General features: G+C 32.7%; 1 protein-coding gene across 1 annotated transcript; it reads right to left on the bottom strand.

Moving 5' to 3' along the window:
* Positions 1-505: 505 nt before the first annotated feature.
* LOC135953087 (myb-like protein D) lies at positions 506-1,018 on the bottom strand (the record flags this gene model as incomplete). Its single annotated transcript, XM_065502754.1, has 1 exon — positions 506-1,018. A coding segment is annotated over one exon (513 nt), but the record flags the coding sequence as incomplete, so codon positions are not given.
* Positions 1,019-12,830: the final 11,812 nt, after the last annotated feature.

The following is a 12,830-nucleotide window of genomic DNA, read 5'->3' as shown; positions in this document are numbered from 1 at the left end:
TATTATTATTATTATTATTATTATTATTATTATTATTATTATTATTATTATTATTATTATTATTATTATTATTATTATTATTATTATTATTATTATTATTATTATTATTATTATTATTATTATTATTATTATTATTATTATTATTATTATTATTATTATTATTATTATTATTATTATTATTATTATTATTATTATTATTATTATTATTATTATTATTATTATTATTATTATTATTATTATTATTATTATTATTATTATTATTATTATTATTATTATTATTATTATTATTATTATTATTATTATTATTATTATTATTATTATTATTATTATTATTATTATTATTATTATTATTATTATTATTATTATTATTATTATTATTATTATTATTATTATTATTATTATTATTATTATTATTATTATTATTATTATTATTATTATTATTATTATTATTATTATTATTATTATTATTATTATTATTATTATTATTATTATTATTATTATTATTATTATTATTATTATTATTATTATTATTATTATTATTATTATTATTATTATTATTATTATTATTATTATTATTATTATTATTATTATTATTATTATTATTATTATTATTATTATTATTATTATTATTATTATTATTATTATTATTATTATTATTATTATTATTATTATTATTATTATTATTATTATTATTATTATTATTATTATTATTATTATTATTATTATTATTATTATTATTATTATTATTATTATTATTATTATTATTATTATTATTATTATTATTATTATTATTATTATTATTATTATTATTATTATTATTATTATTATTATTATTATTATTATTATTATTATTATTATTATTATTATTATTATTATTATTATTATTATTATTATTATTATTATTATTATTATTATTATTATTATTATTATTATTATTATTATTATTATTATTATTATTATTATTATTATTATTATTATTATTATTATTATTATTATTATTATTATTATTATTATTATTATTATTATTATTATTATTATTATTATTATTATTATTATTATTATTATTATTATTATTATTATTATTATTATTATTATTATTATTATTATTATTATTATTATTATTATTATTATTATTATTATTATTATTATTATTATTATTATTATTATTATTATTATTATTATTATTATTATTATTATTATTATTATTATTATTATTATTATTATTATTATTATTATTATTATTATTATTATTATTATTATTATTATTATTATTATTATTATTATTATTATTATTATTATTATTATTATTATTATTATTATTATTATTATTATTATTATTATTATTATTATTATTATTATTATTATTATTATTATTATTATTATTATTATTATTATTATTATTATTATTATTATTATTATTATTATTATTATTATTATTATTATTATTATTATTATTATTATTATTATTATTATTATTATTATTATTATTATTATTATTATTATTATTATTATTATTATTATTATTATTATTATTATTATTATTATTATTATTATTATTATTATTATTATTATTATTATTATTATTATTATTATTATTATTATTATTATTATTATTATTATTATTATTATTATTATTATTATTATTATTATTATTATTATTATTATTATTATTATTATTATTATTATTATTATTATTATTATTATTATTATTATTATTATTATTATTATTATTATTATTATTATTATTATTATTATTATTATTATTATTATTATTATTATTATTATTATTATTATTATTATTATTATTATTATTATTATTATTATTATTATTATTATTATATATATTAAATTAATTATTATTACAAATGAATAACAAAATTAAATTATTCAACATTTCCATAGAAAAAAAAGTGATTTTTATTCCTGAGGTTAACATATTATGGGTATTACAGTATCGAGGCTATGAAATTTTAGTTGGGTATGTTACATACCATCGGAAAGGCTAATGTGTCTAGTTTCTCTGCGTAAGTTTAATTTTTAAGGTTTACACACAAATATGAAAAAAATTAAAATAGTGCAAATTTAAAAACCTTTGTCTTGAGTTACAAAACATTTATTTTGATAGATATCCCACTCGCATCCCACTAAGCGACCAAAAAGGTTTTAAAGGAAAAGACCTAAGCTTTCTTTTGAGAAAAAAAAATTAATAAAAAAAGAGTCCATTTTGGAAAAAAAAAGTCAAAAATTTTAAATCTTGAGTTACAAAATATTTTTTTTGATAGATATCCCACTCGCATCCCACTAAGCGACCATATAGGTCGCTTAGGAAAAGACCTAAGCTTTCTTAAAAAAATAAAAAAAAAATAAAAAGGGCCCATTTTGAAAAAAAAAGTCAAAAATATTTTTGATTTAAAAAAAATCAAAAATATTTTATTAAATTTTTTTAATTTTTTTTTTCGAAAGATTGCATAAATAGCTATCTAAACTATTTGAGACACATTTTGCTAAGAATAATAGGTAATAAGTTATATGGATAAGAACTCAGAGAGTTCTTGACCGATCTTGTTGAAAAATGGTGTCCGAATTACTATCCAATAGAACTAACATTGGTGCAAATTTCATCGCGATCGGAAGACATCGATTTCAAAAGTTGGTTCACTTGACGTGAAATGCCGCATATATAGATTTACATATATTAGCATACACTACAAAAAATGCAAGTGCAATATTTTTTTTAACAATCTAAAAAGTCGACTTTTATCGACTATTCGACTTTTTTCGACTTTTATCGACTATTGAGATAACATAATCGATTGTTCGACTTTTTTCCGACCAAAAAGTCGATTTCGACTTTTCGACTTTATTCAGGAAATAATCGATTGTTCGAACAATCGACTTATAGAACCCTACCAAAAAGGCGATCTCGACTTTTCGACTTTTTTCAGCAAAAAGTCGATTGTTCGAACAATCGACTTATAGAACCCTAATTCTTACTGTTACATTTTAGCAGAACACGTATTTACATATTAATTTTTTTATACAAATACCCTAAAAATTGTTTAATTGAGTTTTCTACATATTTCGATAAATTAGGGAAAAAGTGCTATTAATTATTTATTTGATTTTCATAATCTGAGAAATGGAACGTAACAGGAATAGTTGGAAGTGTCCCTTATTTTTTGTTTTGTGTGATTCGAAATACATATAATATATTGCCAACCTATGCAGATCTGAGTGGACCAGTCATTGCCTTACATATGAGAGGGAAACTAAAAAAGAGCCAACATATAAAGAAATGGAAGCCAAACAAGTAACAGAGCTATATTCGGCTGTGCCGAATCTAATAATCACCAAAGTATACCATAATATAAATAATAAACACAAGCCCATATTTCAAAACCCGATATATCGATTCATCGATTTTTATTTACGAGTATCGTTTTGGTTACTTTTTTCGATACTTTTAAGAGCTCTATAAATTTTAGCCGTTTTTCAATTGTACTGGCATCACTGCATGCGTCATATGTTTTATAACGGGATTTTTCAATATTTTAGTGTGGTTTTGGTATGTATGAAAGAAGTTTGTTTAAATAAAAAATATGTCGTCTGTGTGGAAATTTTTCAAAAAAAAAGAAAATAACGAATTTGCTTCCTGTAATTTGTGTGGTAAAATATATAAAACGTGTGGAAACACCACAAATTTGGCTACACACCTTAAAAGGAAACATTATTTTGCTTATTTGAAACTTACGAAAACAAAAAAATCGGACAATGAGACGGAAAAAGATGCGCCGATAAATATAGATGAAAGTAGTGGTGAAGTAAGTTTTAAAAATTACACTTTTGGACTTGTCTTATGCTTTTTTATTTTCTTAATTTAAAGGCTACCTCTTCGAACTTGATAAGCAAAGATTCCCAGCTGATGCAAGAAGTTGTGGTTGTTTCTACAGATTCAGCTGGTGGCCAAGAAACCAAAAAAAGAAAGCAGCCCATCCTAGTTAGTTGTTTAGAGCGAAGTTCAAGCTTTGAAGGTAAGTTGTTGCTGCAGTTGCAAAATAATTTCTTTTACCATAAATTTTCTAAATATTTATCTTTTGGTTTTTTTCAGATGGTGGACAAAAGCATATCGAAATTACAAAGGTATTGATTTACATGATATGTAAGGATAATATGCCAATATCATGTGTTGAAAAAAGGGTTTCAAAAATTTGTTCGTGTGGCTTGTCCCCTCTTTAAAATACCTTCCAGAAAAACAGTGCGTTTTTACAAATTATTATTCATTATTCCTTTATGGTCTTATTCATAAACAAATTTAGTTTATAAAAAACTCATTAAACGATTAATATATTATAATTTGACTTATTAAATTTTAATAAACAAGAAATATTTTTTATGAATAAGGCCTTAAAGGCAGTCTTTCAGGGGTGCCCACAAGTTCCTTATGGAAGAGTAAACACCAATACATTTAAAGAAAAACTACTTTTTATTCAATATTTTTTGTTGTTAAAACCAATTCATACAAAGAAAAAAGAAAAAAAAACTCACTTTCAAAACACACATTTTTAAAATATCATACGATAAACAAAAACAAAATCTACATTGATTATCGCAGTCGTCAATGTTTACCAGCAAAGCATACGAAAGTGTTGTTGCTTTGAAGAACGACAAAAAAATAATAAGGCAAAGTTGTTTGTGTATTTTGTATTGCTAGTGCTGAGTGCTCTAGTGAGTATACAAAAAACACAGCCTATAGCTAAGAGCATTTACAAAAACAAATGAGCACCAAGAGTATAGGGCTTGGGCATGACTGGTGTAAATAAAGAAAATTTAATGATATTAAAATTCTGAATACAATTTCTATAAAATTAAATCCAGAGTTTAACAACTGATATTTTTAGGTAACCCGATTAGTGGAAGGTAGATATGACACTACAAAGCAAATTTTCATAAAATCTTTAACTCAAGCTCTCCTGCTGTGGGTAGTCACCTTGAGTCTTCGGGCACGGTGCAGGGGCTTAAGCATCCTAAGGATGTGATCTAAGAACTACCCTCCCCATACCTCATAGCGTCTGTCCTCTATGTTAAGAGCGGCTGTAGGGTAAATGACCATCTTCGGTCGCCTAGCGATCACGACTTCAATTGGTAGCGTCTGTTCCCTTAGTTAGGGCGGATACCAATTTTCTCTGTCTGCATTTTTGATGTCGGTCCGGGACTGTGGTTGGGTTACCTAGGCAACATAACCGTACCATCTGGCGTCTGTTCCCTATGTTAAGGGCGGCTGGAAAGTACGATCTGGTTCTGTCAGTCCGAATGATTTTGGTAAAAAAAACTCAAATCCAGGATGCGTCTGACTCACATTGAGCGGCATCCTGGTCTGCGTCTGACTCCTGCGGCAGTGTCTTTTTTCTTACCTATGGTAGAGGTATAAACTGCCAAAACACCCCCCCCCCATTAAATGTCAAACAATAAAGACGGCCTTATGTCCTTGGTCGAGGGTGCTAAAATCTCCAAGGGTAACGTGAGTACTCAGGCGGAAGCCACAGGTCTGAGTGCCACTGGAGCTACTGTGACTGCGACGAATCAGACGAATATCTCGGGTCTGGTAGTCGGTGATGCTACTGGGATTAACGACAGACCGAACAGTTTTTTGACAAGACAGGAAAGAGTGGCTTTCGACGACAGTGACGACAACCTCTCAGGTCTGAAAGGATTAAACCTTTATGGGACTGATGAGGAGGACTTACTCATGGTGTCCTCCGAGCCGCTAAAAGCGAAGGACGACGTACACAATCCGGAGGCCCATGACCCTGCAAAGGGAGACACAGAACAGAAAAACAAGAAACAGGACTCAGAACAGGACGAACGGAAAAGGTTGGCGGGCTACAAACGCTCTCTCCGGTATGTCAGGACGTTGAACTCACGAGATCCCGCGTCCTTGACCACCAGAGAAAAGCGTTTACGGCGTAAACATACCTACCACATACAGAAGTATGAGGCTATGCTAAATACTACTGTTGTGGAGGTCAGGCCAGTCAAGACTACGACCGAACCAAACCAGAGCAGGCAGGTGATCACATCTAAGCATGTGCCCCATGCCAGCACTGGACCGAACACGATCACTGTCTCGGAGGATCTTGACGTACGCCCATCTACATCAAAGAGGGCCACGTCGGGACCAAAGAGAGGTGATGACCAATGCGGCACGACGAAGTCTGCTAGCACAATACCCAAGGTGACGATTACCAAAGGTCCAGCTAGCAGGCCTAGTATTAAGCGGCAAAGGTCAGGTGAAACGCAGGTGTCTGAGGGTAAGCGGCTGAAACCATCAACTAGCTTATCATCAGCACCTGAGCTACAAGTAGCCATCATTGATCGTAGTCAACCTGATGGGAAAATGACTACGGACAGATGGCTGCTTCTGGAGGAGAAGATCTTGCGGGCACACTAGTTGACGAACTCGCATGCAGTGAGGATGATTCCTTCACTGCATTCGACGGCGCCAAATGGTTAATGGGTGTCAAGATCATCGGGTGTGGTAACGAGAAGGCTCTAGGCTTTCTCAGAAACTGTATCTGATGAGGTGAACTCTGGTCCAATGCAAGAATCGAAATCGTCCCACTGGATCAAGTACCTTTTCGTACGACGGTGAGAGTGTGGGTTCCTCCTCCTCTTTTGGAGGACGAAGACACGCTAACACTTATAAAGCACAGATGACTGGACAATCGAACGAGGACGCTCGAGGGACAAAGGAGAAGGCAAGGATCTCTGGATCAAAATCGGTTCAGATTCCCTCCGACTCCTGCGTTCTTCGCAAGGCGTCATTAAGTACGGGCTAAACCAACTCCGGTTAATCTTGCCCGCGGTGAAGCGCAGTGATGAACCCAAGCGGCCTGAGAATGGTACAGATTAATCTGCACCACTCCGAAGCAGCATCGGACGTGGAAGCTATCCACGTGGCCTTAATCCAAGAACCCTGGCTTGTAGCCAGTAAAGTTCGAGGCGTCCGGTGACGAAACTATGTGCTCCTCTCTCCGACCCCTGAAGGTTAAGTAAGGAACTGTATTTTGGTCAGGAAAGACATTAAGGTTTTCCTTCTATCTAATTACAGTTCTGGTGATTTAACGGTAGTTGCACTAGAGCGACAAGGGTTACCAACCCTAATCATATCATCTGCGTACCTACCATACGAGGAAGTTAATCCGCCCTCACGTGCCGTACGCACACTTGTAGACTGGTGTAACACAAGGGGCCATGATCTCATCATAGGATGCGATGCAAATGCCCATCATACTCTGTGGGGGAGCTCGGATATAAATGACAGGGGTGAGTGTTTACTTCAATACCTTCTATCTACTAACCTAAGTGTTTGCAATAGGGGTAATAGACCAACGTTCTTCAATAGGATCAGGGAGCAGGTCATTGATATTACTTTGGTAGGGAACACTGACTCAGTTAGAATTCTTGATTGGAGAGTTTCACTCGAGTGCTCATTCTACTACTATGCTTCGTGTAGGGAGCGGCAGGGACCTAGGAAATTCCGGCTACCATGGTGGAATCCTAGACTAATGCAGCTAAGGAAGGAATGTAGAAAACTTTTTAATAAAGCGAAGAGGGACCAAGACTTGTTGAGCTGTGACACCATACCACTTAGTGACACCATACCACCTACAGCAATGGATGGGCTAAATGGTACACGGGACTTGGACGACTCGGTAGAGTTTCTATCCAGGTCATTAAGGGAAGCCTACTATGCTTCGTGTAGGGAGCGGCAGGGACCTAGGAAATTCCGGCTACCATGGTGGAATCCTAGACTAATGCAGCTAAGGAAGGAATGTAGAAAACTTTTTAATAAAGCGAAGAGGGACCAAGACTTGTTGAGCTGGGACGATTATCGTCAAAGCTTCAACACTTTCAAAAGGGCAACCAGACGGGCAAAGAAGGAATCTTGGGAGCGTTTCTGTGAGGAACTGGAGAATACCACGGAGGCATCGCGTCTACGAAAGGTACTATCCAAAGATCCAGGTACGCCTGGATTCCTGATGAAACCAGATGGTAACTTTACTGAAAGTAGTACCGAAACTATGGAAATACTTATGGAGACACACTTTCCGGGTTGCAGGAATGATGAAAATGAGGGCTCCGTTTCGGAGCACCTTGCAGCTTCTCAAATCCACATAAGTGAATAAGTGAATTAGTTAGCTCCATTGTTAGCGTGGAGAAAATTTCGTGGGCGGTGTCATCTTTTATGCCCTATAAATCTCCAGGGCCAGATGGAATATTCCCAGGGTTACTCCAAAAATCGATTTTAACCATCATGCCATGGCTTATAATAATATTTAGGTACAGCCTGGAAACAGGATACATTCCTAAAGAATGGAGAGAGGTTACAGTGGTATTTATCCCCAAAGCGGGAAAGGTAAACCACAGTACCGTCAAGGACTATAGACCGATCAGTCTGTCATCGTTTTTATTGAAAACACTGGAAAGATTGGTCGATATCCATGTCAGGAACATCCTCTCCTCTGATAATTTCTGTAGGGCACAGCACGCATATCTTAAGGGAGGTCGGTGGAGACTGCCTTGCACGACGTTGTCGGAACTATAGAGGGGACACTTGACAAAAAGGAGTATGTTATAGCATCTTTCTTGGATATAGAGGGTGCGTTTAATAATGTGAACATATCCGCAATAGTTGATGCATTGTGTGACCTAGGTGTTGATCAGCGGATAAGAAATTGGACAGAAAATATGCTTAGGAGCAGGGCCATTAACTCTAATATGGGCATTGGTAGGACAAGGAAAGTTGTGACAAGAGGCAAACCACAAGGTGGTGTCATCTCTCCACTTCTGTGGAATCTTGTCGTAAATAAAATCCTTTTCAGGCTCAGCAGGATAGGTACCAAAGTAGTCGCATATGCTGACGACGTTGTGCTTCTTATTCAGGGTAAGTTTCTTCCCACAATAAGTGAACTTATGGAATCAGCTCTCAGCGTTCTGCTATCATGGGCCAAGGAAAACGGTCTAGGTGTTAATCCTGCCAAGACCGAACTGGTTCTTTTCACCAGGAGATATAAAACTCCAGAATTCAGACCTCCACGACTGGATGGTACTTTTCTGAAGATTTCAAGCGAATCCAAATATCTTGGCGTAATTTTGGACTCTAAGCTCTCGTGGAAACGTAATGCTGAGAGTCGAATGAAGAAGGCTTTATGTGCCTTCTATATATGTAAGAAAATCTTTGGGAAGAGATGGGGTCTTAAACCATACATTGTACACTGGAGGTACACCGCAGACATAAGACCTATTTTGACCTATGGGGCTCTTGTTTGGTGGACATTGGTAGTCACTAAGACTCACCTTTCTATTCTAAACAATGTGCAAAGATTAGCATGTCTTTCAATTACTGGCTCTATGAATTCTACCCCTCAGGCCAGTCTAGAGACGATGCTAAATATAACTCCCCTTGATATATATATCAAATGCATTTCTGCTAAGTCTGCTCTATGACTTAAACAGTCGAGCGGACTAAAGCATGATCGTATTGGTCATGGCACCATCCTACAAAAGATAGGCAGGCCAATCATAGGGCGGGAAACGGACTACATAATACCTACACCGAATTTTGACAGAACTTTTAAGACCAGAATACCGACAAGGGATGATTGGGCCGCGAACTCTGTCCTAAGGGATGACGTGATCTCAATCTACACTGATGGTTCAAAGACAGAAAGAGGCACGGGCTCGGGAATCTTCTCAGATGAACTGGACCTTTTGATGTCTATGCGATTACCCGATACCTGCACGGTTTTCCAGGCAGAGATTTATGCCATCGATACAGCCGCGAGAAGAATCCGGGAACTGAATCTCGAAAATTCGACTATACATATCTACTTGGACAGCCTTGCAGCAATCAAGCCTCTTAAATCCAACGTGATCAGGTCGAAATGTCTTCTCAATTGTATCAAATCACTGGCACAACGGACACAACATCACGTCGAGTTGATATGGGTTCCAGGACACGAGGGCATCCGGGGAAATGAAGTATCTGATGAATGCGCAACCAACGGGTCGTCCCTGGACGTATCTCTAGCGCAAAGGGATATTCACACTCCCCTGGTGACATTATCGAGATTGATAGATGAATGGGCTTTGAGCGAGACGGAACTAAGGTGGGCAAATATCATCACTTGTAGAATATTCAGAATGCTCTGGCCCAATCTGACAGAGGATAGAACTAGGACTCTTTTGTATCTTAGCAGGAATTCGATTAGGCTTCTTACGGGTATAATTACTGGGCACTGTATATTGGACATATGTCGGCAAATATGGGTTACCCACGTTATAGCTACTGTAGAAGTTGTTTAGACGAAGAGGAGGAGGAATCGGTACAGCACCTTCTATGTGAATGCCCAGCCTTACAAGAGCATAGACTACTTGGTAGAGCTCTTTTTCATGATCTGGACTGTCTCAGAGATGTGTCACTAGTAAATATGATCAGGTTTATTAGAAGTACCGGTTGGTTCCCACGGGGACCACAGGAATTACATAGTCAACGAAATTAGGAAGGGAAACTATTCTCACTTTATGTACGAATTTTCAGCATAAGGGAATAGTATTTCTAAGGGTATCACAATGGGCTATAAGTCCTCCGAGTGAACTCGTTTTTTAGTGTTAATGGTTCACTTTATTGACACCATAAACGGATCGCCTGTTCTTCAGAGCGTAAGCCTATGTGCTCAAAAACTATCTAAGGTACATACTAGGGTATTCGAATTATTCGATTTTTCTCTTGTTCGAATAAAACGAATAATTCGAATAAGAGATTTTAACTTGTTCGAATAATTCGATCACATGTTTAAAATTAATCGAATTATTCGAATAATTATTTTTTTTTTAAAAAAAGTAAAGAATGAAGTTTTGATGTAGGTTTTTAAATATTTTATTGTTAAACGAAAACAAAAAATAACGTTAAAGTTAAAAATTCAAGTACTGATAATGTTAAAAAACATTCAAAAACAATGCCCATTATTAAATTTTCATCAGAAATATTTTGATCAGATTCCCTCCCGAAAAATCTAGAAAACAATTGACTAGCAAACATTTTAGTTTCCGTTTTGTAGCTATGCTTTAAAAAATTTTAGCTAGTTGGACATGATCCTGAATTCAAATACAATATAAAAGTATTAAGAACTTTTTTATGTCGTCCATTAATTCGGGTTTTAAATTGAGTAACTAATTCTTTAGTAAACAAATCATTCACTATTTCTAAATTATTTATAAAAAATTGTATTATACATCAAGCTCTATCAACGTTGCCGAATCTTTGCTTAATAAAGTGGTGTTGGGGAATTACATAATAAAGGGAATCTGTCCTAAGTTTGATATCATTGTCAGTGAACGTGGCTAATTTGAAGTCAGGCAGTGCATGATTGACGCATTTACAAATACGCAAAAAGTTTATTACCATGTTAGACAAAGATGTTCAAAATCATGTATAAGACGAACTAACGTTTTGTTGCAAGAAAATCATGGATTCTTGCAACAAAACGTTAGTTTGCAACATTTGTGTTTATGATTCAATTTATGAAATATTTTGCAACACTTACGTACGAGGTTAATAACATCACTTATAAACATATATTTTAAGATCATGGTATTCATCTATTTCAATTTAATCATTATAAATGTCATTCTCAATATCACTTTCGACGGCCGTTTCAAAATCACATTCTCCATCACATTCAACTCCACTTTAATCTAAGTTAAAATTTTGATTATTAATTGCGAATCTTTTAATATTTCGCCAGCTAAATAACAAATATTTTATTCCGTACCTTTTATTTTCATTGGTTCAAGTCCTAAGTTAAAAATTTTGAAAGATTTGTTTTAAGAATTGTAACTTCTTGCAGTAATATTTATATATTTATAGAAGGAGCTATCGGAACACTCATCTACAGTGATCAAAAGTCCCTTTGTCTTTAGTTATTTGTCGAATTTCAGAAACAATAAAATTTTTGAGAGTCATTATTACTTATTTAAATTTGGAATTATGAAAAATTTTAAGCAATTTTATAAATTTAAATATATATGAACATTTATTCGTTTTATTCGATTATTCTACATAAAATTGTTCGAATTATTCGTTATTCGAAAATGGCCATTTTTAAGTTGTTCGGATAATTATTCGTAAGAAATTATTCGATTAATCGAACGATCATTATTCGAATGAATACCCTAGTACATACATATATAATTAACTTTGAAATGCATATATTTTTAATATAAACCTTTTATTTCAGTCACATTCATCACAGTACATCAAAGAAAGTTGGACAGAAGTTTGTGAAGAATTTAAAATTGACCAAAACAAAATCGTTTCTATAACCACTGATGGGGGCGCAAATATGGTAGCGGCAGTGCGATTGTTTTTAGGTGATGATCGTAGGATTCCCTGTATGGCTCACTGCATGAATCTTGTAGTTGACGGGTACTGATTGAAGTTCTGGAATTTTCTGTAATTTGTGATCGCGTCAAAAGCATTGTGACGTTTTTTAAACAATCGGTTAATGCTATGGATCAATTGCGATCGGAACAAGAAGCATCTGGAAAAAAAGAAGGCGATGTATTGACGTTAATATAAGCTGTCAGCACTAGATGGAACTCGTGCTTTGATATGTTGGAGCGATTTGTAAAATTGTATTCAATTGTAGCTAAAATTTTAGCTACAAGAAGCCAGACAAACAAGAATACGCCAGATATGATAACAACTTCACAGCTTAATGTTATACGCGACCTAATTGCTCTCCTTGGTCCTTTTAAAGAAGCAACTG

The sequence above is a fragment of the Calliphora vicina genome, chromosome 3 (assembly GCF_958450345.1).
Source record: "Calliphora vicina chromosome 3, idCalVici1.1, whole genome shotgun sequence".
NCBI classification, from domain to species: Eukaryota; Metazoa; Arthropoda; class Insecta; order Diptera; family Calliphoridae; genus Calliphora; species Calliphora vicina.
This window is presented reverse-complemented; position numbering and strand designations above follow the sequence as displayed.